The sequence below is a fragment of the Eumetopias jubatus genome, unplaced genomic scaffold, assembly GCF_037043125.1.
Source record: "Eumetopias jubatus isolate StellerSeaLion01/CBP00866 unplaced genomic scaffold, mEumJub1_p1.0 scaffold_3, whole genome shotgun sequence".
Classification (NCBI taxonomy): Eukaryota; Metazoa; Chordata; class Mammalia; order Carnivora; family Otariidae; genus Eumetopias; species Eumetopias jubatus.
The window spans coordinates 114,388,748-114,416,433 of NW_028274809.1; the positions used below are offsets into that span (position 1 = coordinate 114,388,748).

At 38.0% G+C, this 27,686-nt stretch overlaps 1 protein-coding gene across 2 annotated transcripts in view; it reads right to left on the reverse strand.

The window, feature by feature from the left end:
• Window positions 1-4,216: 4,216 nt before the first annotated feature.
• Window positions 4,217-27,686, reverse strand: part of ZMYM5 (zinc finger MYM-type containing 5) — a 36,622-nt gene continuing 13,152 nt past the window's right edge. For both annotated transcript variants that reach the window (XM_088021779.1, XM_028106965.2), the window contains exons 6-9: window positions 17,182-17,467; window positions 15,912-16,071; window positions 14,711-14,923; window positions 4,217-5,600 (exon numbers count right to left, since the gene is read on the reverse strand). In XM_088021779.1, coding sequence (XP_087877905.1) covers window positions 4,842-5,600; window positions 14,711-14,923; window positions 15,912-16,071; window positions 17,182-17,467 — 1,418 coding nt within the window. In that variant the 3' untranslated portion in view covers window positions 4,217-4,841. The remainder of the gene's footprint in view (window positions 5,601-14,710; window positions 14,924-15,911; window positions 16,072-17,181; window positions 17,468-27,686) is intronic.

Genomic DNA, 27,686 nt, shown 5'->3' on the forward strand with positions numbered 1-27,686 from the left:
GCGCCCATTTTCCTGTGTTTTCTTATAGAAGTTTTATTGTTTTACTTTTCATATTTAAGTCTGTGATCAATCTCAAAATACATTTTTGTGCACGGTGTGGATAGAGGAGTCAAGGTTTACATCTAGCACTATTTATTGACAAAACCATCAGTCATCCTTTCTTCACTGAATTGCAGTAATACCTTTACTATAAAGGTAAACCAGGTGTTTATACATGTGTAGTTTGGTTTCTGGGCTCTCTATTCCATTCTACTTAATGGATTTATTTGCTATCCTTTCCACAAAATCAGACTTAACTAGTTTTATAATATATATTGATAGGGCAGGATAAGTAGATCCTCCACAAATTTATTGTTTCAAGAATGTTTGCTATTTTGAGATTTTATTTTTAAGTAATCTCCACACCCAATGTGGGGCTCAAACTTACAACCCTGAGATCAAGAGTCACATGCTCTACTGACCAAGCCAGCTGGACACCCCTATTTTGGCTATTATTCTAAGACTTTATATTTCCTATAAGCATTAGAATCAGTTAATCAATTTCCACCAACCACACACAAAAACTGAGATTTTGACTGGGATGGTAATGAATCTAGATCAGCATTGGGAGAACTGACATATTTTATGTTAATATCAAGTCTTCCAATCTAGGAAATGGTCTCATGTTTTCTTCAATGTTTTATAGGCTAATGTGTGGAGTTTATGCATCTATTTCACTATATTATTTGCATGTATTTGATTTTTTGATGCTATTATAAACAGCACTTAGCTTATTTTCTAATTTATTGTTAATATATATGACTACAATTAATTTAAAATTTTTTTTATTTTTTCAAGTAAGCTCTGCACCCAATGTGGGGCTTGAACTCACAACCCTGAAATCAAGAGTCACATGCTCCACGGACTGAACTGGCCAGGCACCCCAGAAATACAATTTTAAAAATATATTGGCATTGCAACTAATTTCCTTATTAAATTCTCTTAATTCTAATAGTTTGTCATAGATTCTTTTTGTTTTTCTCCATAGATAGGCATGTCAAATGCAAATGAGTTTTATTCTTCCTTCCCAATCTTTTTTCTTAAGATTTTATTTATTTGACAGAGAGACACAAAGAGAGAGAAGGAACACAAGCAGGGGGAGTGGGAGAGGGAGAAGCAGGCTTCCCGCCAAGCAGGGAGCCAAATGCAGGGCTCGATCCCAGGACCCTCGGATCATGACCTGAGCCAAAGGCAGATGCGTAATGACTGAGCCACCCAGGCACCCTGGGACAGATTTTTTTTTTAGTGGGCCCCAACACAGGGCTTGAACTCATGACCCTGAGATCAAGACTCAAGTCCAGATCAAGAGTTGGACACTCAACCGACTGAGCCACCCAGGTGTCCCTCTTGGGACAGATTTGGTAAGTTGTGTTTTTCAAAGGATTTGTGTACTACATCAAATTTGTCAAATTTTTTGACCTACATTGTTCATAACCTTTTGTTTTTAATGTCCATAGGAGCTCCAGTGATTTTTTTTTTAAGTAATCTCCACATCCAACATGGGGCTCAAATCACCACCCTGAGATAGGGTCGCACGCCCTACTGACTGAGCCTCCAGTGATTCTTGATATTGGTTATTTTTATTTCTTTAAATCCCTTGATCAGTTTTACTAGGGGTTTATTAATTAGATTTTTTATTAATTTGTAAGCATATAACTTATGAAAGTCTTTTTTATTTTTTAAGTCAGCTTAAAACATGGGGCTTGAACTCACAATTCTGAGATCAACAGTCGCATGCTCTATCAACTGAGCCAGCCAAGAGCCCCATGAAAGTCTTTTAACATCCATATGTGTGAGGTGTTAGTCCAATTTCCCAGGTTTTAGGTTTCCCTTGCTTTATTTGTAGAAGCAAACTGGATTAACTGCTCTTTGCTGTAGATGTGACTTCCAGAATGTTCATAATCATCTACTCTCTACATTTAAAATCACTGTTGCCTTAAAAAGAAAAAAATCACAGGCTTCTGAAAACCTTGTCCTCAATATTACACCATTTTCCTAAACTAACTTTGTCAAAAACAGACTTGGGTAATTGCCTTAGATTTTTCTTTCAGCTATAAATTCTCAAATTCTTTATTTTTTTAAAGATTTTATCTATTCAAGAGAGCGAGCATGAGCAGGGGAGGGACAGAGGGAAAAGGAGAAGCAGGCTCCCCACTGAGCAGGGAGCCTGCTGCGGGGCTCTACCCCAGAACCTGGAATCATGACTTGAGCCAAAGGCAGATGCTCAACCTATAGAGCCACCCAGGCACCCCTAAATTCTCAAATTTTTAATCTCATCCTAACATGGTCACACTTTATAATTCAAAATTATAGAGCACTAGTCACTTCTACAATTTTGTACTTAATGTTGTCTTTGTCTACAACCTCTTTCCCTATTATCTGCCACTCAGGATTGCAGCTATTTATGATGTGCCAAGGAGCTGGGACTTTTAAACTAAAAGCAATGGGGAATTTCAAAGCTTCGAATCAGAAGAGTAACATGACCTAAAATTATAAAGCATTATTCTTTCTACAGAACTTGAGCTCTTCACTTACTCACTTTTACATCCTGTGTAGCAAACTGTACCCTGTACATATAAAAAATTTATCAAAGAATTTCCCTTGTCCTTTGTGAAATGAGAAAACCAATAAATTCCCATTTCTTAAGGACTGTTATTCTGAATTGTCCTTCCTAATTTTTTATATTAAATTAGTGGTAGATGTTTCCTAATGCCTTTTCTCAATTAAAAAGATGAAAACAAACCCTGGGTACAGTCCAGATCACTGATGACAAGTCCTTCAGCAGGGGAAGTAGATGAAAAACAAGACTTTTAACTGTTTTCTTCCTTCCTTCTACAGTAAGAACATAGTAATTTTATAATTAAAAAAAAGTTGATAATGGAAAAAAAAATTATTCCCCTGCCTAGAGATATTTATTATGTTCTGAATTTAGTTGATTTTTCCATCAACATTTCATTATGAAAAATTTCACATACCACAAAGTTGAATGAAATTTACAGGGAACGGGGATAAACCCAGCATCTACATCTTTTGGAAAATTTTCACATTTACTTCATTACTACATGAAGAGCTTATGGTGCCTTACAGGTGTGTGCAATATGTTGAAGAAATGAAAGAATTTTTTTGAAGATTTTATTAATTTGTCAGAGAGAGAGAGAAAGAGCACATGCGAAGCAGGGGAACCGGCAGGCAGAGGGAGAAGCAGGTTCCCCGCCGAGCAAAGAGTCTGATATATGTCCCCAAAATGAAAGAATTTAAAGGAGAGGATCTGGGGCGCCTGGGTGGCTCAGTCATCAAGTGTCTGTCTTCGGCTCAGGTCATGATCCCAGGGTCCTGGGATCAAGCCCCGCCATCAGGCTTCCCGCTCCCTCTGCCTGCAGCTCCCCCTATTTGTGTTCTCTGTGTGTCAAATAATAAAGGAAAGGATTTAATTTTGTTTTCTCAATGGACAAATTCAATGTTTTTAGGAAATTATCTTAAGTAGCCACTGGTTGATTTCATTAGTTTACTCAGATACCACTGATACCAAGCGTCTATCTAATATAATGTCATTCAATTAACTGTTAAGTTTTAATGAAATAATGGGCCCATTAATCATTTGGAAAGGAACTTCAAAACCTGTGTTATATTCCTAGAGAATCCTCTTAGGCCTCCAAGAGTAAACTGGATTTTTGGAAACATCCCAAAGCTTCATTCAACTCCAACTCTGAAAGACTGAAATGGTCCAGTGTCAAAAACCAAAATGGTTATAAATTAATGAGAATGATTTTCCTAGGTACTGTAAAAATAATTTTATGCACTGGCATCACTGACAGAGTCTATAAGTACTCCTAGTGTCACCCCCGCCAAAAAGAATGCACCTTGTTCTGCTCTGGTCATCGCTCATATGCCATTTTGTTCCACAGCTTGGAAACACAACCCAGGTATATGTAAGAATTTAATATATGATAAAGTTGGTATCCAAAATCAGATACAAAGGGAGAATTCCTAAATATAGTGATGGGAACAGTGACCATCTGAAAAAACAGAGATCCTTAATTTTCATTAGTGTATTTCTCAAACTTAAGCATGTAGTCTTCAGAGGAAAAAAAAAATTGCCACAATACCTAAAGGTTGACTTAACATATTTTTAATATTTCTTAGATTTGTACTAACATAAAAATAGGTATACACTCTTTATTCTTATAGTTCTCACACAACAATAAAAGCAAAAACATTTATAAATTAAGACCAATAAAATGCAAATTAATCACCTTAATATAATGTAACAAATAATGCTGTTTTGCTCAGATAATAAAAAAATGTTTTGCCCAAAAGAAATAAATCACAGGTATTTGGTTTAATAGCAAAAAGCTGCAGTTTCAGATTCCATTCTACTCTCAAACTGTTTCTGAATGTTTTTACCTTAATAATGATGAGAATAGTCACACAGTATCTTGTTCAAACTAGTATTGATAAATTGAAGCCTTTTTTCTCCCTCTTGCAAAGTAATCAGAACAGAAAATTAACCAAACATGTTAAATGTCAGTCCTCAAATGCCAGTTGTAAAAGGTGTGAACTGACACAGAATGAAAAAGTAACAACTGCCTTTATTGAAATCTGCATTAATTACTACTGAACCCAATTAGCTTTAGAATTTGGAACAGAAACATTCTTTACTATTTATTTGCTATTATACTTATTGCTAACGAACTGCTGAAAGTCATAGGAGCCTCCCAACAAAAATGGTACTGACCATTAGGGTATAGATCTTTTCTGAATAAATTTAAGACCCTATTATGTCAAGAACCACATCAGGCATATTATGTGTACAACAAGAGCACACCATCATTTTTCTCATTCTCATGTAATCCATGTTCTGCAGATTCCACAGTTTTATTTTTTTTCAAATCAGATTTTAATTTTGAATACTTAACACTATTGTTGATATGCATTTCACTTTCCTCATGTTTGCTAAGAATATGTGATAAATGCTGCCAATCTTTGCACCCATTCTCATTCTTCAGTTGATTTTTTCCTTCCCCAAAGAGTTTGCAATACAAACAAAATACAGAATCTTTTGCAGTCGAATAAAGTAACCAGGATCTAGTGGTTTTATCACCATTTGGAAGAATTCGTGTGTAGTAAGTTTCTGAAAACTTCCTCCCTGTATTGTCTTTTGGAAAGTTAAAATTTCTTACTTGAGGTGGATCGTTTTCAACAAGAATGTCCCGTTGTTTAGTATTCAAAATTCGGGGCCATGTACCTGGGTCTGTAGAAAGTACAACTGATATAATGCAGTCTTCTGATTTTTTCTCTTCCAGCGGCTCTTGAAATTTATCAGCTATGGTTAACATAGAAGAAGGTAAATTCACATCCTGCTTGATCAGTGATGTATCTGTGCTATATTCTGCCAAAACCTGTAGCTCTGAAGTCTTTTCCTTTTTCTCTGGTATTCCCTCTTTTTTTTCTAAAAGAGTATTCAATGGTCCATATGATTTTCTTTCATTTTCTTCTTCTCTAACAGCATTCCTTTTTCTGTTTTCTGATGCTGACAAATTTTTTGATTTTGTTTCCAGCATCTGGGGAGAAATAGATTACAACTTTATCTTAGATTTGTTAAAAAGAGGGGTGCCTGTGTGGTTCAATCAGTTAAGCATCTGCACTTGGCTCAGGTCATGAGCCGAGCCCAGGGTCCTAGGATCAAGTCCCAAGTTGCGCTCCCAGCAGGGATCCTGCTTCTCCCTCTGCCCCTCCCCTCCGCTTGTCCTTTCTCTCTCAAAATAAATAAAATCTTTAAAAAAATGTTAAAAAATTAATGTATATTAATTTTTATTAATATAAAAGCTGCTCATCATTCGTCATCAAGGAAATACAAATCGAAACCACCACATATCACTTCACAACCACTATGATGGCTATAATGAAAGGAAATATAATGACAAGTGTTGGCAAAGATATGGAAAATTCGAAACCTTCCTGAGGTGCTAGTGCAGATGTAGAATGGTACAGGTGCCTTGGAAAATAGCCTGGCAATCTTAACAGTTACCATATGACCCACCAATACCAGAATGAAAATGTAGGTCTACACAGATTTGTACAAAGTGTTCATAGCAACATTATTCGTAATAGCCAAAAAGTAGAAATAATTCAAATGTCCACTACTGATGGATAAATACAAAATGTGGGTGTTATCCATACAATGGAATATTACTTGGCTATAAAAACAAGTTATATGCTACAACATGGATGAACCTTGAAAACAGTATGATATGTGAAAGCCAGTCACAAAGTATCACATATTGTATGATTCCATTTAATAAGATATATAACTGATTTTAGAATCAATAAAATTCAAAATAACAAAAATGTATACAATGTGAATGGCACCCTATTAGCTGTAATATTTTTGTATACAACACAACTGGAACCCTGCATTTGATAATGTTTAAGAAAACTAAGAGCCTTGGGGTGCCTGGGTGGCTCAGTCAGTTAAGTGTCCTCTCAGGTCATGATCTCAGGATTGTGAGATTAAGCCCCGTGTCGGGCTTCGTTATCAGTGCAGAGTCTACTTAAATTCTCTCTCTCTGCCCTTCTCCCCTCTAAAATAAATAAATTTTAAAAACAAAAACAAACTAAAAGCTTTGTTTTGATTTAACCCTGAAAGCAACATTGGCAGCATGAAGTAAAAAAAGCAGGAGCAACATAATCAAATTCATACTTAGAAAGATTGCTGATTGTATTATGGATTTCTAACTGTAAGTTAGACCAAGGGTACAGAAACAGTCAGAAACTGTGGTAGTTTAATTCTGGCAAGAGATGATGGTGGCTATATATCTAGGATTGTAGGAGTAGAGACAGGATGGAGTTGAGAGATATCTGGACTACTGGTAACTGAGTGCCTCTGGAGGCCAAGGAAGAGGAAGGAGTAAAGAATGACCCTAAGTTTCTGCCTGGGCATCTGACTGAATGGTGGGATCATTTACTGATAAGGGAAACAGCGAAAATGGGTTTGGAGTTTCAGTTTTAGACAAGGAATCTGAGGTATTTGTGGAACATTCAAATGGAGATTACAAATGGATATACTAGTCTAAAATTGAAAAAAAATATCTACACACAAAAGAAAAAAATTTAAAAAAAAGGAAATATCATCTACAGATATATTTTGGAAGTTATCAAAATCTATTAATTAAAACTATGGGATTGGATGAAACTGTATTGAAAAGCATATAAAAAAGCCAACAGAAGGTCAATGACTATAGTTAGTGTTATTTTTTATATAACCAAATCCAAACTTAGACTTGTTTCTCCTTCCTGAGTTTCCTGGTAATGAACAGGTATTCAACTTGTTATAGTCATAATTCTCAATGGATGGGCCATGTCCCAACTGTATGACCTTGGGCAAGTTACTTGGACCACTGAAGCTTCAATTTCTTTGGCAATAAAATGAAGATATCGACTACACCTAACTAGGGAGACTGTTTAGATGATTAAATGCAAAAATACATGTAAAACTCTATCTGGCACCACAGTCATGTTAGTTGTTATTCTGGGCATGAACTCTAACAAGGATACCTGTGATCATTTGACAATTACTGAATGTGGTCTAATACCAAGAACTGATAATAAGAAGACAAAGGTGGTTGAGCCAAAGGCTCATGGGTTTTCTGCTTTCTATTCTAGGTTCCAAGATTAAACTGGTTGTATCTTTCCCTATCTGTGTCTTCAGGCATCTTTCCGGGGACATTCATCTGAGATTCTCTGAAAATGAAGTTCAAAAATACTCTAGTGCAATACTACATCTCTCACAACCAACATTTTTACTGATGACCTGGGTGAAAACTGAAGCTAAGTAAAAAGCAGGTGAGGCAGCCACCAATTAACTATAAAGCCTCTAAGAAAACAGGAGAAAACAAAACAAAACAAAAACCACTGGAAAGAAAGGTATCAAGATGAAGAGCACTGTATTTATTGACAGAATCTCATTTCACTCTCAGAAGTGTCCCAGTGAGATGGTTAAAGTCACCCCACATATAAGGCTACTTATTCTTAAGATTACTAAATTGAATCAGGTAAAAATCCTGGCCTCAGGGAACCTACAGCTTATTAAGGGAGATAAGGCACATGTATAATTAAATATTCATGTCAGATTCAAGAGAGCAAACTAAGGTTTTAGATGGAAGGTCAAATCTAGCTATGTGACTTTGGGTAAGACACTTTCTCTGAACTTCAGTATCTTTAACATATTGTAAAGGTTTTATTCAAAACTGAATATATACTTAATACAAAGCAACAACCAGTTTTACCTGGTTAATTAAAACAAATAGCACTCCCCAACCACCTTTACCCATTTCTTCTTTCCCAGAAGTTAGTCACTTTTAACACTATTAGCTGATTCATTTGGTGTTTATGTCCAAATCTCAAAGTAACATGCTTGTATTGCTATTTACTGGCTTTTCCTCCCAGTTTTAGGCATCACAAATTGGCTTTTCAATGAGGAAGAAAGAAATTTAGTTTTCCTCCTTCTCATTGTACTATCCAGCCATCTACTTATCCTTTGGTTGTAGGATATCTCAACTTTGGCGCTGCTAACATCTTGGGCCAGATAATTCTTTGTTGTGAGGGACTGTCCTGTGCATTGCAGGATGTTTACCAGCATCCCTGGCCCCTAACCAGTGGATGCCAACAGAACTACCCCAGCTGTGATAATGAAAAATATTTAGATGTTGCCAAATGTCCTTAGGGGAAAAAAATGACCCCTGGTTAGGTCATTGGGTAAGATCAAGATTCAATCTCTGCATTTAATTACTGTGTATGCTTTTCTCATATAAACCATTAACTGCAAGATTTCAGTTTTTCCTTAAAGTCTTCTTATATTATTAAGACTTTCTACTGTGAAAAGGCCTGCCACTAACCATTAATGTGATGGTGGGGGGGGAGGTACATTTATAATTATATAGAAATATCATTCTTTTTTTTCTTTTTTTAAGATTTTATTTATTTGACAGAGAGAGAGAGTGTGCACAAGCAGGCGGGAAGGGCAGAGGGAGAAGCAGGCTCCCCACTGAGCAGGGAGCCTGACGGGGGACTCCTTCCTGGGATCAGGACCTGAGCCAAAGGCAGACGCTCAACCAACTGAGCCACCCAGGCGCCCCTGGAAATATCATTCTTGTATCTGCCAACTGTTTACAAACTATTTTGCATCACTGAGATATACATGGTAGAATGGAAAGACTTTCTTTTGGGGACCAGAGTGGCAGACAATATAGTAATTCAAGAAAGTCTGGATATATAATTGCTGCCTATTTTGACTATGCGTATTTTCTTGTTTTTACTTCCTTTGGCATTCATTTAGGAGTAAAGAGTGGGTTATCTATGTGTAAGTTTCATGCTCTTCAGATGATACGCATTGTATCTGTTTATGAGTTCACTGCCTTTAACTTAGCAAAAAGTCATGGTCTAAGTAGTTACAAGTAAATCATCCATTAAAAAAAAATACTTGTAGGGGCACCTGGGTGGCTCAGTTGTTAAGAGTCTGCCTTCAGCTCAGGTCATGATCCCAGGGTCCTGGAATCGAGCCTCGCATCGGGCTCCCTGCTTGGCAGGAAGCCTGCTTCTCCGTCTCCCTCTGCCTGCCGCTCCCCCTGCTTGTACTCGCTCTCTCTCTCCATTAAATTTAATCTTAAAAAAAAAAAAAAAAGAGGTACGGTATATATCAAGAAAATAATAAAGATAACATAAATAAGCCTTCCTTTTAAAAACTTAAAAGTTAACTATAGACACCTATTGTTTCTTCTACTGTTTAATAAGCTTTGCACACTTCAGGGTTACTTTTCCCTTAAACTAACCACTTAAATCCTTATACAATGAAATGGGGGTTAAGAATATTCCTGGTTTGGGGCGCCTGGGCGGCTCAGTCGGTTAAGTGGCTGCCTTCGGCTCAGGTCATGATCCCAGGGTCCTGGGATCGAGCCCCGCATTGGGCTCCCTGCTCAGCGGAGAGCCTACTTCTCCCTCTCCCTCTGTCTGCCGCTCTGCCTACTTATGCTATCTCTGTTAAATAAATAAAAATCTTAAAAAAAAATAAAGGGCCTTCTTTAAAAAAAAAAAAGAATATTCCTGGTTTTACATTTATTGAATAAATTTTTTCGTATGGAAAAAAATGAGGTCAAGTCTCATTTATTTCCAAATAACCAAAAATCCATCCTAGCACTACTTGTTAAAAAGATCTTACTTTTCCCATTAAAATGATACGGTACCAAATGGTGGAAGATAGCAGAGTAGGAGGGTCTTGAGCTCACCTTGATCCATGGACACAAGAGAACAGCTATACCTAACACACTAACTGAAAATGACCTAAAGATTGGCAGAACAGACCTTCCATGGATAATCAAAGGGAGAAGTCCACATTGAAAAAAGATGTACCTGAGAACCAAATACCTGGTGTAACTAACCACAACTAGGAGGGGCATCACAAGCATGGAGAAGAGAGGCTCAGACCTCACACAGGGCACTCTTGGCACTGGGGATCTGTGCTGGAAGATGAATTGCTGTAATGTGTTGCTTTGAAAACCAGTAGGGCTTAACTCCAGAAGCTTTAAGAACCAGTGATGCTTATATGAACTACTATAGGACTAGGCCCCTTTCCTTGCACCCCTCCCCCTCCCCCTTCAGTAGGCTGGGAAAGGTCCCTCCCAGGGGAGGGGGCTGTGGTGGTCTTCATGATAGGGCTCACCAGCCCTGTCCCCCCTCACTGCAACCTCTTGGGGTGTCTGGCCACAGAGTGAGGGTATGCTCCTATATCCTGACCCTGACCCCCTGTATTCCTACCATGTTGTATCTGTGTCTGGCTCATCTCTGCTTGAATAAAGTAATGTCTCTGCCTTTAAAAAAAAAAAAAAATCAGTGGGCTTAACTCTGGGATAGCTGGAAGGCTACAGGAAACTGAGTGCTCATCCTTAAAGAGCTAGCATATTAAATAATAACCTGAGACACAGAAGAGAAGTAGCAGTTTTAAAAGCATCTGAGATATACATGAAGATTTACTGACTTGTTTTAGAAGGTGTGCCAAACGGGCAGGATCTGCAGATTACTCTAAGAAAAGTGCTAGTGGGTACCATTCCCTCCCACCCCAGCCTATATAACTAACTGGTCACTTGCGAGAGCCAACACAAACACTCTCCATCTACCTTGCTAGCACTGTGTGCCCTGCCCCATCCAACCTGGCAGCCTTAGCTGGGACTGGCGCCACTCTAAAGTGATTCTTGCACTGGGAAAGTGGGGGGAAATAAGCCCACACACCATGCGTGCAGTTCTTGTAGCTGGGAACCTTAGCTGGCTGTACAGGGAGCAAGACCTGCCCTTTGATGCACCAATAGCTGTGACAGAAAGGCTAACTGTAGACTGCTAGGCTGATGGCTTCCCCACCCACCAATGAGACCACAAGAGCTGCCTGCAGCAGCCATTGCAGGTTCCTCAACAGCACCCGGAGCAAATCCTGCCCACTGCACCCACAGCAAACAAAGTGAGTCATTGTAAGTGGCTGAATTGAAGGCAATCGTGGCTCAGTTACAATAGTAGGAGGGTGCAAGCACCCCACACAAGGGACACACCTGGAGCATTTGGTTCTGGTGACTAGGAAAGACTATGTTACAGGGCACCACAGGACATCTTCTACATAAGGCCACCACTTTCAAGACCAGGAGATACAGCTGACTTTCTTAATATGGAGAAACAAACACAGAAAAGTAGACAAAATGAGACAGAGGAATATGGCCCAAATGAAAGGACAAAATTACAATAAAAAAGCTAAATGAAATGGAGATAAGCAATTTGCCTGAGGAAGAATTCAAAGTAATGATCATAAAGATACTCACTGGACTTGAGAAAAGAGTAGATGAACTCAGAACTAGAACAAAGAGACAGAAAATACAAGAAAGAACCAGTCAGAGCTGAAGAATTCACTAACTGAAATAGAGGGACTCAACAGCAAATGAGAGGAAGTACAAGAACAGATCAGCAATATGGAAGAACACTGGCAATCATTCAAGCTAAACAGCAAAAAGAAAAAAGAATAAAAAGTGAGAACAGGTTAAGGGACCTCCGCAACATCATTAAGCAGAACAGCATTTGCAGTATAAGGATGCCAGAAAGAAACTTATTTCAATTAAGTAATAGCTGAAAACATCCCTAATCTGGGGAAGGAAACAGGTTTAGGAAGCAGAGAGAGCCCCTAACAAGATGAACCCAAGAAGGTCCATGCCAAGACACATAACGAAAATGGCAAAAAGTAATGATAAATACAGAATTTTTAAAGAAGAGAAAATAGTTACAAACAAGGGAAACCGAAAGCTATCAGCTGATTTTTCAGCAGAAACTTTGCAGACCAAAAGAAAGTGGTATGAGATATTCAAAGTGCTGAAAGAAGAAACGTATAACCAAGAATACTCTACCCAGCAAGATTATCATTCAGGATAGGAGAAACAAGAGTTTCCCAAACAAAAGTTAAAAGAGTTCATCACCACCAAACCAGCCTTACAAGAAATGTTAAAGGGAATTTTTTTTTTAAAGATTTTATTTGAGAGAAAGAGAGCAAGACACAGAGACAGAGAGAGAGAGAGAGAGAGAGAGAGAGAGAGAGAGAGAGAGAGAGAGAGAGAACGCACATGAGTGGAGAGGAGGGGCAGAGGGAGAGGGAGAAGCAGACTCCCTGGCTGAGCAGGGATTAAGCCACCCAAGCATTCCAGGAATTCTTTCTTTTAAAGATTTATTTATTTATTTTAGAGAGTGTGTGTGCACATGTGGGGGGAGAGGAAGAGAAAGAGAGAGGGGAAGCAGACTCAGCTGAGCACGGAGCCTGACACGGGACTTGATCCCAGGACCCTGAGATCATGACCTCAGCTGAAATCAAGAGTCAGACGCTTAACTGACTAAGCCACCCAGGTGCCACACAAGAAATGTTAAAGGGAATTCTTTGACTGGAAAGAAAAGGCCATGAATCACAGAAAATTATGAAAAGAAAAAATTTCACAGGTAAAAGCAAATATATAGTAAAGGTAGTAGATTAATCACTTATGAAGCCAGTATGGAGATTAAAACACAAAAGTAGTAAAATCTATTTTATCTACAAAAATTAGTTTAGGAACACACAAAATAAGAGGATGTAAATAAAATATGACATCATATACATAAAATGTGGAAAGGGTAGTAAAAATGTAGTGCCTTCAGAACGCGTTTGAAATAAAGCAACCATCAACTTAACAGAGACTGCTATATACATTAGATGTTATATATGAACCCAATGGTAACCACAAACCAAAAACCTGTCATACACAAAAAATAAAGAGAAAGGAATCCAAGCATAACATTAAAGAAATCCATCAAACCACAAGGGAAGAGAGTAAGAGAGGACATACAATTGTAAATATCTATGCACCAAACACAGGAGCACCTAAATACATAAAGCAAATGTTCACAGACATAAAGGAGAAACTGAAAGTAACAGAGTAATAGAGGGAACATTAACACCTCACTTGCATCAATGGATAAATCATCTAGACTGCAAATCAACAAGAAAACTGTGGCTTTGAATGACACATTAGACCAGATGGACTAAACATATATACATATATATACATATATGTATATATATGTATACACAGAACATTCCATCCAAAACCAGCAGAATACATTCTTTTCAAGTACACACGGAACACTCGCTTAGATCACATGGTAGACCACAAAATAAGTCTCAATAAATTTAAGACTGAAATCATATCAAGCATCTTTCCTGATAACAACAGTGTGAAACTACAAATCAAGTATAAGAAAAAAATGGGAAAAAACACACACATGGAGGCTAAAAAACATTCTACTAAACAATCAATGAATGGGTCAATGAAGAAATGAGAGAAAATAAAAAAAAATACATGGAGACAAATGAAAATGAAAATGTGAAGGTCCAAAATCTTTGGGACACAGCAAAAAACAGTTCTAAGAGGGAAGTTTATAGCAACACAGGCCTACTTTAAAAAGCAAAACAAATCTCAAACAATCTAACCGTACACCTAAAAGAGCTAGAAAAAGAACAAAGCAAGTCCAAAGCCAGTAGAAAGAAGAAAATAACGAGAGTAAAAATAAATTCAGAGATTAAAAAAACAATAGAAAAGACCATTTGAAAAGATAAAACAGAATAACTGATAAACCATTAGCCACTCATCAAGAAAAAAAGAACACCCAAATAAAATCAGAAATGGAGAATGACACTACAGAAACATGTAAGATTGTTAAGAGGATATTATGAAAAATTATATGCCAACATATGGACAACCTAGAAGAAATGGGTAAATTCCTAGAAACATAATCTTCATATACATAAAATGTATATGAAACTGAATCAGTAATCAAAAAACTCTCAACAAACAAAAGTCCAGGATGAGTTCACAGATGAATTCTACCAAACATTTAAGAAAAGTTAATACCTATTCTCTACACCATTCTAAAAAATAGAAGAGGAAGGAAAACTAGCTTAGAATAACCAACTGATTTCAATACTCATTTGAGATGGGACAGCTCAATGACAGATTGACAAAAACGGAACTAAATGAGATTTTAAGATAAATCTGGTTATTGTAAGCTAACAGGGAGAAGCTATTGTATACTTGATCATTTAAAACGCATTGAAAAGAATTACCTGTTTATATTCATTAACACAACCTTGGCAGCAAAATCTTGTCTGCTGACCTTCAATGATCAGGACATTGTTTCCAGCACTTTTATTGGGCAAGTACTCTCCACACTGTTCACAGCAATTCATTATTAGTCCATTGGCCAACCTGTACTTATTAAAGCACTGGTTACTGCACAGTTTATGTATTACATTATTAACGCTGACTTCATGGCGAATCTAAAAAAGCCAGAATTTATTAAATAAATGAGTCAGATTAGCACAGTAAGTGATGAGATGGTTAAAAAAAAAAACCCACAAAACAAAAAAACAAACCCCCACCCCCAAAACCAACCTCTAGTAATTTCTCCGTGGAAGAAATATTCAGGGAAAAGACTAATAAGCACATTTTGTTACTCTTACGTTTTTATCTCTGATTTCTTTATAAAATCATTCTTTGATTTTATTCATTGATTCATAGAACAAAAAACTTATAAAATCAGTAATAACTTCCCCAGAGACACTTAAGAACTAGAGGAAATGAACTGGTTTTGAAGACTTTGATATGACCTGCTTAAAAGAAATGGTTTGGGAATTTCTTCATTGCCCTAGAAAATTTATGGAAGGGGCTAAAAGAATAATATTACCATATTCAGGATGGTGTCTGTATATACATAAGTAAGGTGGTTCTTGCTTTGCTCAGTTTTGTGGTAACTGAGATAAAATTGTATCCTCAATTTGCAAGGCTCTGGGAAACACCAAATTCAGTCACCAAGAACTGTGTTAAGTGAAGACTTCCTGTATGAATGTTTCTTCTTTGAGCAACTGGAAAGATGGCAATACCACTTAAGAAATGTGAGGGTATCAGCACACTTAACTCCACTTGTTCTACATATTCTTGTACCAGGATTGGTTGCATCCTTCGCATCCTGAACCTACACTTTTATTTAGAGTGGCTAATAAGAACAAAATTCACCAGAGAACTACTGCTTTGTTTAGGAGTACAACTAATTTCATGGAAATAGCGGTGTACTTTCCATAGCATGCAAATGGGGTATCTGTTCCTAAGAGAGTTAGTTCGAACATATCCTTATCATTCCCTTTAACTTCACTGTGTAGATCCAGGACATGCGTATTATGTAGATGGCAGAGCATATAATAACAGTGAAAAGTTAAAATTATCCCTGTTAACCTAGATAAAACTGAAATAAGATATGGAAGTCCAGACCTCTGTTAGTTTACTACAGATTATACATCTCGATTTATTAATTCTTTTTCTAAGATTCTGGTTGTCTTCATAGGGAGGCAAAGACGTACTACAAAATTCTTGGGAGGATTCTCTTGACTCAACTTGAGGAACATTAGTAGCCCTTTTTGTAGGTACATCTCTGAAACAAAAGGGACGGACAGCATTTAAGAATATTGCATTCTAATAAAAGTCAAATATATGAACAATAAACAACATTTTTGTTTTTTTCATGATTTAATCCTAGGAATCAACTATGATTTTTGGATCTAACAAAACCCACTTTTTTGGTTTCATTGTCAAGAGTTCCTAATTAATATGGCAAGAGATGATGTGGAGGTAAAAACATTTTATAGCACAAGAACTTTGTCACAAGTTATTATGACTTTTTGAAGCATTCAAAAAGGGTGGCAGCAACTTGGAAGACCTAAGGTAAAAGCTGGGGAAGGGATGAGGCGAAGACAGTGGCAGGGAGAGGGTCAATTTATTTCTATATCTACATTCCATTCCCCCCCAAGAATAAGGACAGTACAAGATGAATGGATAAAGAAGATGTGGTGTACACACATACACACACACACAGGAATATTATGCAGCCATCAAAAAAATGAAATCTTGCCATTTGCAACGACGTAGATGGAACTAGAGGGTATTATGCTAAGCGAAGTCAGTTAATCAGAGAAAGACAATTATATGATCTCACTGATATGTGGAATTTGAGAAACAAGGCAGAGGATCATAGGGGAAGAGAGGAAAAAATGAAACAAACAATGAATCATGGAACACTACACCAAAACAAATTATGTAATATATGGTGATTAACATAACAATAAAAAAATTTAAAAAAATGAAACAAGACGAAACCAGAGAGGGAGACAAACCATAAGAGACTCAATCTCCGGAAACAAACTGAGGGTTGCTGAGTGGAGGGGCGTGGGAGGGATGGGGTGGTTGGGTGATGGATACTGGAGAGGGTATGTGCTATGGTGAGTGCTGTGAATTGTGTAAGACTGATGAATCACAGACCTGTACCCCTGAAACAAATAATACATTATATGTTAATAAAAAAAGAAAAAAAAATAAGGACAGTACAAATGAACCTATAGCTCTGATACACCCTAGGATAACTCAAGCTCAAATCCTCAAAGATACCTTTGCAACAACTGTATCCATGAATCTATTCAGCTTTCCAATTACATTCAACACACATCTATATTGCCAGTATTCAAGCATGTTGAAAATTACAGCTTACTTTTTACTTATTACGTTGCGTTTCTTTGGAGTGCGCTTATGAGAGAAGGAAGAAAGGCAGGTGGTAGAACAAAAGAGGTGAGCTGATCCTTTTCGTTGATAAGCTGTCTGTCCCTTCTGTAAAGGTTTTTTGCAGTGTGCACAAGTGATTTTAGCTGGTTTTGTAAGTTGCTGTTGGACTGAAGACTGGAAAATCTGTTTAGGAAGGGAGGCCACTGGTGATAAAGAATCCACCCCTGGCTGTTTCTGATTACGGGGAAATGATGCTGACTGGGAGATCCAAGAATCTTAAAAACAAAACACACAAGAAAAAGTCATGGAACCATTCAAAATTCACATCAGAAAAATATGTTAAGGGACACCTGGGTGGCTCAGTTGGTTAAGCGTCTGCCTTTAGCTCAGGTCATGATCCCAGGGTCCTGGGATCGAGTCCTGCATCGGGCTCCTTGCTCAGCAGGGAGCCTGCTTCTCCCTCTGCCTGCTGCTTCCCCTATGCTTTCTCTCTCTGACAAATAAATAAATTTTAAAAAAATGTTAAATTTTCATTTTGCATAAGTCTAAGAGAATAATGATACAGCCTATAAGGAAGTGGTTAAGGCCAGGTAGCCCTGTTGCACAATTCCAGGGAAATGCTCAACTTTGGTTTTTTTTTTTTTTTTTTTTTTTAGAGAGAAAGAATCTTAAGCATGCTCCAAGCCCAGTGAGGAGCCTGATTTGGGGGGCGGGGGTGAACAACACACACTGGATCTCTTGACCCTGAGATCATAACCTGAACCAAAATCAAGAATTGGATGCTTAACCAACTGAGCCACCCAGGAGCCCCTCCACTTTGTATTCACAGTGAACGATACTCTATCGTGCCAAAAATGTACATGGTGACCCTTGAATCAGGCAATGCGGTAATCATCATCTCTTAAGTCAGAAACCCCAGGTTCAAAATGCATCTCCTAAGCTTACCAGATCATACAAGTATATTAAATTGTGTTTTGTTGGTTTTCCCAGCTACAAACTGGCAACGATACCTAACTCATCAGAGATAGGTAGACTAAATGAGATAATGCATATAGTAAAGCACAATGTTTGGTACATGGGGCACTTGCAAAAAAATATTAGCCACTTTATCTTTTTTTTATTTTTTTATTTAAAAAAAAATTTTTTTTTTAATTTTATTTATTTGACAGAGAGAGACACAGCAAGAGAGGGAACACAAGCAGGGGGAGTGGGAGAGGGAGAGGCAGGCTTCCCGGATGCGGGGCTCGATCCCAGGACACTGGAATCATGACCTGAGCTGAAGGCAGACGCTTAACGACTAAGCCACCCAGGTGTCCCGCCACTTTATCTTCTTAAAGAGGGAAAGTATTAATACATTATAAAGTAAAGCAAATACACAAATCAAAGGTAACTATACAATCTGGTATATCATGCCCATTTTCATCTTCCTCCCTAATATTTTATTATGAAAAATTTAAAGCATATAAAAGTCAAAGAATTTTACAGCAAACACTCATATGCCCAAAAATAGATTCTATACTATTTTATGATTTTTGCTTTATCATATCTATCTATTCCCTTTAAACAATCAATCCACGTATTCTGTGTATTTCAAGTAATATGTAGACTATCAGGGGGTGCCTGAGTGGCTCAGTTAGCTAAGCCTCCGACTCAATTTCAGCTTAGGTCATGATCTCAGGGTTGTGGGATCAAGCCCCCAGTCAACCTCTGTGCTCAGCATGGAGTCTGCTTGTCTCTCTCCCTCTGCTCCTCTTGCCACTTGTGCTATTTCTAAAATAAATAAAATCTTAAAAGAAAAAAAACATCGGTATACTTTCCTCCAAAATATCTTTTCCCCAAGATTTTATTTATTTGACAGAGAGAGCGAGCACACAAGCAGGGGAAGCAGCAGGCAGAGAGAGAAGCAGACTCCCTGCTGAGCAGGGGGAACTGGATGCCCCTGGGATCATGATCTGAGCCAAAGGCAGGCTCTTAACTGACTGACCCACCCAGGTGCCCCCAAAATACTTTTTATTTGTACATTTTAAGTAAGCTCCAACGTGGGACTTGAACTCATGACCCCAAGACCAAGAGCTGCATGCTCTACCAACTAAGGTACCACTCAGGCACCACTCCAAAACACTTTTTTTTTTTAAAGATTTTATTTATTTGAGGGGCGCCTGGGTGGCTCAGTTGGTTGGGCGACTGCCTTCGGCTCAGGTCATGATCCTGGAGTCCCTGGATTGAGTCCCGCATCGGACTCCCTGCTTGGCAGGGAGTCTGCTTCTCCCTCTGACCCTCCCCCCCTCATGTGCACTCTCTCTCTTTCTCTCTGTCTCAAACAAATAAATAAAATCTTTAAAAAAAAATTTATTTGAGAGAGCGAGCACCAGCAGAGGGTGGGAGTGGTGGGGGCAGAGGGAGAGAAAGAAGACTCCCCATTGAGCAGGGAGCCTGAAGCTCAATCCCAGAACCCTGGGATCATAACCTCAGCCAAAGGCAGACGTTTAACCAACTGAGCCACCCAGGCACTCCCCATTCCACTTTTTAAAGCAACTCTTTCTACAATTCCTTCCCAGCCTTCCAAGTATTATTCCATAATCATTAATATAAGAGATGGGTTAATCTGGGAAGACTCAGCTTTCCTAACTTCACACAGAACTCCTCCATCATATATTACTGTTAGCTTCAAAATATACAGGTAACAATGTTTCTCAAACTTTAACATGCATGAGATCACTTGGGAATCTTGTTTAAACAGAGATTCTAGGGGTGCCTGACTGTCTCAGTTGGTAGAGCATGTGACTTTTGATCTCAGGCTTGTGAACTCGAGCTCCATCATGGGTGTAGAGATTACTTAAAAATGCATTTACATATATATATGTATATAAATTCATTCATTCAAAATCAATAGGTCTAGGGAGGGGCCTGAGGTTCTACATTTCTAACTCTTGCAAGATGGTGAAAGCTTTGCGGCCCCAGAGTACTGAATTACTCTATCACTATCTTCAAAAACAGCTTTTGTAGGGGGGGCCTGGGTGGGTCAGTCGGTTGAGCGTCTTGATTTCACCTCAGGTCGTGATCTCATGGGTGGTAGGATCCAGGCCCAGGTCAGGTTCCAAGCTCAGCGGGGAGTTTGCTTAAAGGTTCGCTCTCTCTTCCCCTCCCCCCAGCCAGGCACTCACTCTCTAAAATAAATAAATCAATCTTAAAAAAGAATAGCTTTTGTCATTAGCAAGAGGTCTATTGCCGCCTCCACCTATCACAACCCCAAAGGCCTCTCACAGTATTAATACTGACGACTATATTTTCATTTCTAAATTCCTACCTACTGTTTCTAATTTTCTTTGTCCTATTTCAAGATACCTTTTTTAAAAAATATTTTACTTATTTATTTTTGCGAGAGAGCGAGTGCATGCACGAGTTGGGGGCGGGGCAGAGGGAGAAGCAGACTCCCTGCTGAGCAGGGAGCCCCATGCAGGACTTGATCTCAGGACCCTGGGACCATAACCTGAGCCAAAGGCAGATACTTAACCTACTGAGCCACCCAGGTGCCCAAGATACCTCTATCTTACAAGCAAAAATAAAACAGAATAACAAAAGCAATTCTTTCATTCCACAGGATGACATGCTGACAAATATGGAATATATCATGATAAGTTTTTTATCACTTAGTACTCAGAAGTTTCATTACTGCTCAGTTTTCCTACTTCTGAACCATTTCAAAGAAAACAAAAATTACATATTCATCTATAGAATAAACAGGTTGCATTCTGGGACCACTTTTTAAAATACCATCTAGATGCCACACTAGATTTAATAAACAACAGAAACAAAAAATAGCAACAATTATAAGATTTGTCATTACCATTAATATAGGAGAAATAAGGATGCCTGGGGAGCTCAGTTGGTTAAGTGACTGCCTTCGGCTCATGTCATGATCTTGGAGTCCCGGGACCGAGTCCCGCATCAGGCTCCCTGCTCAGCAGGGAGTCTGCTTCTCCCTCTGACTCTCCCCCCTCTCATGCTCACTCTCTCTCTCCCTCTCCCATTCTCTCTCTCAAATAAATAAAACCAAAAAAAAAAAGATTCTATCTCCCTCTGCCCCACCCCCCCATTTGCACGTGTTCTCTCTCTAAAAATAAATAAATAAAATCTTTAAAAAAATATGGGAGAAATAAAAACCCTGAACAAAAATACTGGGCTTCTAAATTTTGTGGACTTATCCATAAAGATAGCATGTTTATATAATTATGGAATGTGAGATATCAACTATATGCTTAGGACAATAATTAGATTCTGAAATTTTTTTTTAAAGATTTTATTTATTTATTTGACAGAGAGACACAGCGAGAGAGGGAACACAAGCAGGGGGGAGTGGGAGAGAGAGAAGCAGACTTCCTGAGGAGCAGGGAGCCCAATGAGGGGCTCAATCCCAGGACCCTGGAATCATGACCTGAGCCAAAGGCAGACACTTAACGACTGAGCCACCAGGCGCCCCTGAAGATTTTATTTTTAAATATCTACACCTAACATGGGGTTCTAACTCACGACCCTGAGATTAAGAGTTGCATGCTCTTCGGGCGCCCTGGGTGGCTCAGTTGGTTAAGCGACTGCCTTTGGCTCAGGTCATGATCCTGTAGTCCTGGGATGGAGTCCCACACAGGGAGCCCGCTTCTCCCTCTGACCCTCTTCCCTTTCGTGCTCTCTCTCATTCTCTCTCTCTCAAATAAATAAATAAAATCTTAAAAAAAAAAAAGAGTTGCATGCTCTTCCAATTAAGCCAGCCAGGTGCCCCAAGATTCTGAAATTTCTTTTTCACATTAGCTTGGTGCATACATAAATAAAACAAATGTTTCCTTTGTTAACAGCACAACTGTTTTATTTCTCAACCGACTGAATACCCAGGCACGCCGCTCAATTAAATTTTTTACAATGAATATTTGCATGACCACCCCCCCACATAAACAGAAAAAGTCCAATATCCCAGAAGCCTTCATCTTTTCTCAATCGATAATTTCCTTCCTTTCCTGTAAGCCATCCCTATTCTGACTTCAAAGATTAGTTTTCTCTTATTTTGAAATTCACACACATAAAATCATACAGTATGTACAATTTTGTGGCTGATTTCCTTAACTCAACATCTTGTCTGTAAGGTTCATTCACATCACATGCAGTAGTACTCCACTGTGTGGCTAGAACTATTTATCCATCCTACTGTTGATGGACATTTGGATTGTTACAAATTTTGATGATCTGTGTACATGTCTTTTAATGGTTTCTTAAGGTATTTATCCTGCATGGGGTTTGTAAATGTTCTTGAATTTGTAGGTTAGTGTTTTTTCTCCATTTTAGAAAATTCTCAGTTGCACCTCTTCTGTCTCATTTCTTTCCTCCTCCTTCTGGGACATTAAATACATGTGCTTTTTGTCAACTGTCATAGGTATCTTACATTATTTTCTGGTTTTCTACCCTGTTACTCTCTATGATTCAACCTGGATTTTTCTTATTTCTTCCAGTTCGCTTATATTCTTCGGCTATGCCCAACCCTGCAGTTAAAAAATATAGTTCCTTAAAATCTGCATCTGATAATCCTATTATCTGGATCCCTTGTTAGGTTCACTTCTATTGTCTATTTTCCTCTTGATTTTCTGTGATACGGCCTTGTCTCCTCATGTTCCTGCTTGGTTTTTATTGTGTTTACATGAAAAACTGAAAGAAAGAAAAAAAAAAAAATCGAGGCTCTGGATGTCAGCATCCCAAGCCAGAGGTTGGAAGAGTGTGTTTTTCGGGGGTTTGGTTTGTTTTTTCTACCAGTATCCCTCTTTGTGGACCCCTGTGAATCTGTTGAAAGTTCGTACAGCCTTTCTCTGCAGTTTTTTTTTTTTCTAGAACTGCACACCCATAAGAGAAAAGAGGCTTCAAATAACAGATTACTTCTCTGAAGCTCCTTCTCTTAGAACTTAGGACCTTCATTTTCCCACTGTATTTACAGCTCTGTGATGCTTTCAATGCATATTTTATACATTTTGCCCCTCCTCCCCAATTACTTTCTGCAAGAGGGATTGGAATTACCTAGTCTTTTATTATCAGAAATAGAACGTCGTAGAATCAGAATAACCAGAAATGACTATAACGCAATAAAAATAAAACAGATGCAAGAGCAATTTCTACATAAAGGTATTTTTTCTGTGATGAGTTTTTTGCTGTTTATAAAAGATTTGTGATGAGTAGAAAGATCTTTTGCTGAAAAAGTCAACACTAAACGTTAATGAAAGGATTAAATGACTCAAAGGTCCATTCTAATGGACATAATCCTATTTTTATAGGACGAAATGCAAAGTTTTATGTGTATTTTATGCAGAGCCATAATTCTGTATGATGAAATTTGAACCTATAAGCCCTAGATTTATTTGTAACTCAACTCCAGAAATCTTTATCTTGCTCTTTTTTCTTTTTTGGAAATCCTTCTACTTATAGAAGTAGAAAGCACATAGGAACTATAAAATACTAAAGGTACTAAACTAAAGGTACACCTGGGTGGCTCAGTCTGTTAAATGTCTGCCTTCAGCTCAGGTCACGATCTCAGGGTCTTGGGATCGAGTCCCACATCGGGCTCTCTGCTCAGTGGGGAGCCTGCTTCTTCCCCTGCCTGCTCTCTCTCTGACAAATAAATAAAAAAATCTTAGAAACTAAAGTAAGACACTCTAGGTAACAAAATAATAATAATAAAATTGGTGCCATCTTCTTCTATAAGTCTGGTAGAATTTAGTTTTACTAATGCAAAAAGAAGCAAAAACAAAACCTAGGGCCAATACTAAAATTAGACTTTTACTATGCTACATTGAAGTTAGAGAAAAATAGCAACAACGACAGACTGTCCTTTTGACAGCTGACTTAACATTTAAGAAAGTTTCAAACATATCTTCAGCATCACTTTTCACCTGATAACTTGGTAAACATTCTTTTTAGAATTCCATACTAAGTGTTATTATTATTTAAAGGTACAGTTCTGTAACTTTTGTCCCCAAAGATAGAATTTTAGGGAACTCAGGAATGTTGTAAATTCATGCATACTTCATAAATAACAAAATTTGTTGCCATGTATCAAACAAAATAGTTTAAACGTAGGTAGTCAAGAACGTCTCCATTTAGATGAATGAGTGTCAAGTGAGATATTTTGTGCTTTTTCTGTTAGTTTAAAATTATTGATACTTCACATTATGAGAAAATATAGAAATGTAAAATACACTTATGAATTAATGAGATAAAGTCGACAAGGCAAGAATAATCGAAACTACTTCCAAATAAATTTGCAAGTTTCAGTTATGTACACAATTTGAGTGAAATGATAGTATAGCATCTAACTACAGTATGCTTTTTTATAGTATCTATGCTATGCTTTTATTTATTTATTTATTTATATTTTTAAAGTAGGCTCCATACCCAGCATGGAACCCAATGCAGGGTTTGAACTCTTGACCCTGAGATTAAGACCTGAGCTGAGATCAAGAGTCAGATGCCCAAGAGACTGAGCCACCCAGGTGCCTCCCCATGCTATGCTCTGGGGTGCCTGGATGGCTCAGTCTGTTAAGTGTCTGCCTTCGGCTCAGCTTCATGATCCCAGGGTTCTGGGATCAAGCCGCACATTGGGCTCTCTGCTCGGTGAGAGCTTGCTTGTCCCTCTCCCTCCCGCTCCCCTGCTTGTACTCTCTGTCAAATAAATAAATAAAATCTTAAAAAAAAAAAAAGAAGAAGAAAATCACATTTGCCAATAAATACACAACTTCATCAACTTTTTCCGGAAGGTGAAAAATGGTCAAAGCAAACATTAAAGAAATACAAGGCAAGGTTTCTGGTTTTAACTAAAGAGTTTATGTGTACATAAGATGGAAGTCATGCTTACACAAATATTTTTTTTTCTAATACAGTGTTGAATAGAAATGGTAAAAGTATAAAGCCTTGCCTTGTTTTTGACCTGGAGTGAGGGTAGGACATTTGACATTTCATCATTATTAGCTCTTGTCAAATATAATTATCTTTTTTATGTTTATATAATCACTTAATAGTTTGTTATTTGAAGTTGTTTCTAGTCTTTGCAATTGTAAAGAGGTTTTTCACAAATAGACATTATTGTTTTACAATTCTTAAATCTGCTTAAATCTAAAATTTAAGAATTATAAAACAAAATATAGGTAAAATAGTAAAAGAAACAGATCCAAAAGGACAATTTTCTTTTTCTTCCTTTTTTTTTTTTTTTTAAAGATTTTATTTATTTGCCAGAGAGAGAACAGCAGGCAGAGGGAGAAGCAGGCTCCCCACTGAGCAAGGAGTCTGATGTGGGACTCAATCCCAGAACCCTGGGATCATGACCAGAGCCAAAGGCTGACACTCAAAACTGACTGAGCCACCCAGGCGTCCCCAAAAGGACAATTTTCAACGGATATCATTTCAAGTCTTCAATACCTTCAATTACTTTTAAGTTTACACATCTTTCATTATAGAGATCACAAGTTTTTATGACACGATTTCTCAGATTTAATTATTCAATAAATAAAAGATGTACATAGTAATAAATGGATGACAAACATGAACAAAAAGTTTGCAAGTTTTTTAAAAGTTCAGTGATGTGTAAATTAAATTAAGATGACACCACCTTTCAATGACCAGTTTAGCAAACATTAAGTAACACTCCTATCCCCAAACTTGCAATATGGAAAAATTTATGCTGTAAAGAAAGTAATACCATTTTTTGGTGGGGCAATTTTGCATTGATCATCAAAAGTTTTAAAAATATGTTGACACATTGGGGTGTCCGGGTGGCTCAGTCGGTTGGGCCTCCATTCTTGGTTTCGGCTCAGGTCATGATCTCGGGCTCATGGGATCAAGCTCCAAGTCCAGCTCTGCACTTAGCGCAGAGTCTGCTTGGGATTCTCTCCTCTCCCTTTCCCTCTTCCTCCTCACATATGCATGTACACGCATGCTCTAAAATAAATACATAAAATAAAAAAAAAATATGTTGACACTGTTTTTTTTAGTATGTTGACACTTTGACCTAGCAATTCCACCTATAGAAACTTTTCTCAAGAAAGTAAGAGAAGTGTGCCACCTTGCAGAGATATTTGTGAAAAACCTCTTTATAATTGCAAAGACTAGAAACAACTTCAAATAACAAACTATTAAATGATTACATAAACATAAAAAAGATAATTATATTTGACAAGAGCTAATGATGATGAAATGTCAAATGTTGTCCTACCCTCACTCCAGGTCAAAAACAAGGCAAGGCTTTATACTTTTACCATTTCTATTCAACACTGTATTAGAAAAAGAAATAAACAGGGATCTGTGAGGCCAAACTATTTCTATGACAATACTAAGATTATTTGCATTTTTCACTGTGTTGGCATTTACAATAATGGTGCAAAAGCAGTGATGGGTAAAACTGCTGGCAGTAGAACCGAATCTTATTTCTTTACTATCACATACTTGCAGAAAAGAAAAAGTGTCACCTGCACTTATGGTTGTTAGATCAACACCAACAGGTGAATACAATTCTGACACTAACCTGGAATTAGGATCAGACCCCACAGGTTTAAAAGGCATAATCCCCAACAAGACTGCCAGTCACTTCAGATGCCACCCATACTTCTGGCCAACTAGCTATAAATCTGGGAGGTTCCTAAGGCCCCCTTCAGGTTTAATAATTTGCTAGAATGACTCACAGAACTTAGGAGAGCTCTATATTTCCAACCATAGTTTTAATATTAAGGATTCAAATCTGGACCGAACAAATGAAGAGACAAAGAAGGGTAAGGTCTAGAAGGCCCCAAATGCAGAGCTTCTGTGCCTACTTTTTATGGAATCAGGTAGCAATACCTACCTGGCATATTGATGAGTACAACAACCAGGAGGCTGCACTGAGCTTTGGTGTCTATAGATTTTTTTTTTTTAAGATTTTTATTTATTTATTTGACAGAGAGAGACACACACAGGGAGAGAGGGAACACAAGCAGGGGGAGTGGGAGAGGGAGAAGCAGGCTTCCCACCGAGCAGGGAGCCCAATGCGGGGCTTGATCCCAGGACCCCGGGATTGTGACCTGAGCCGAAGGCAGATGCTTAACGCCTGAGCCACCCAGATGCCCCGTGGTGTCTATAGAGTTTTTATTGGCGCCTCACTGCATGTGACTGAACTCAATCTCCAGCCTCCCTCTCCTCCCTTGAGGTTGGGCTGGCTAAAACCTCCAACACTCTATAATCACATGGTTGGTCTTTGTGGTGACCCTCCCTCAGCCTCAGTCATCTCATGTAAGTCTTAGCCCAGATTCAAGAGTGATCCAAAGGGGTAATAGAAAACACAATCCCAATACTTGGGAAATTCCAAAGATTTAGTCTTTCTCCTAAGAATTAAGGACAAAGGCCAGTAAAATGATGTATTATATAATAGATGTCCATGATGAAATAGTAAAAATTATTAATCTTACTAAATTTAAGCTTTTGAATACATCTTAATAT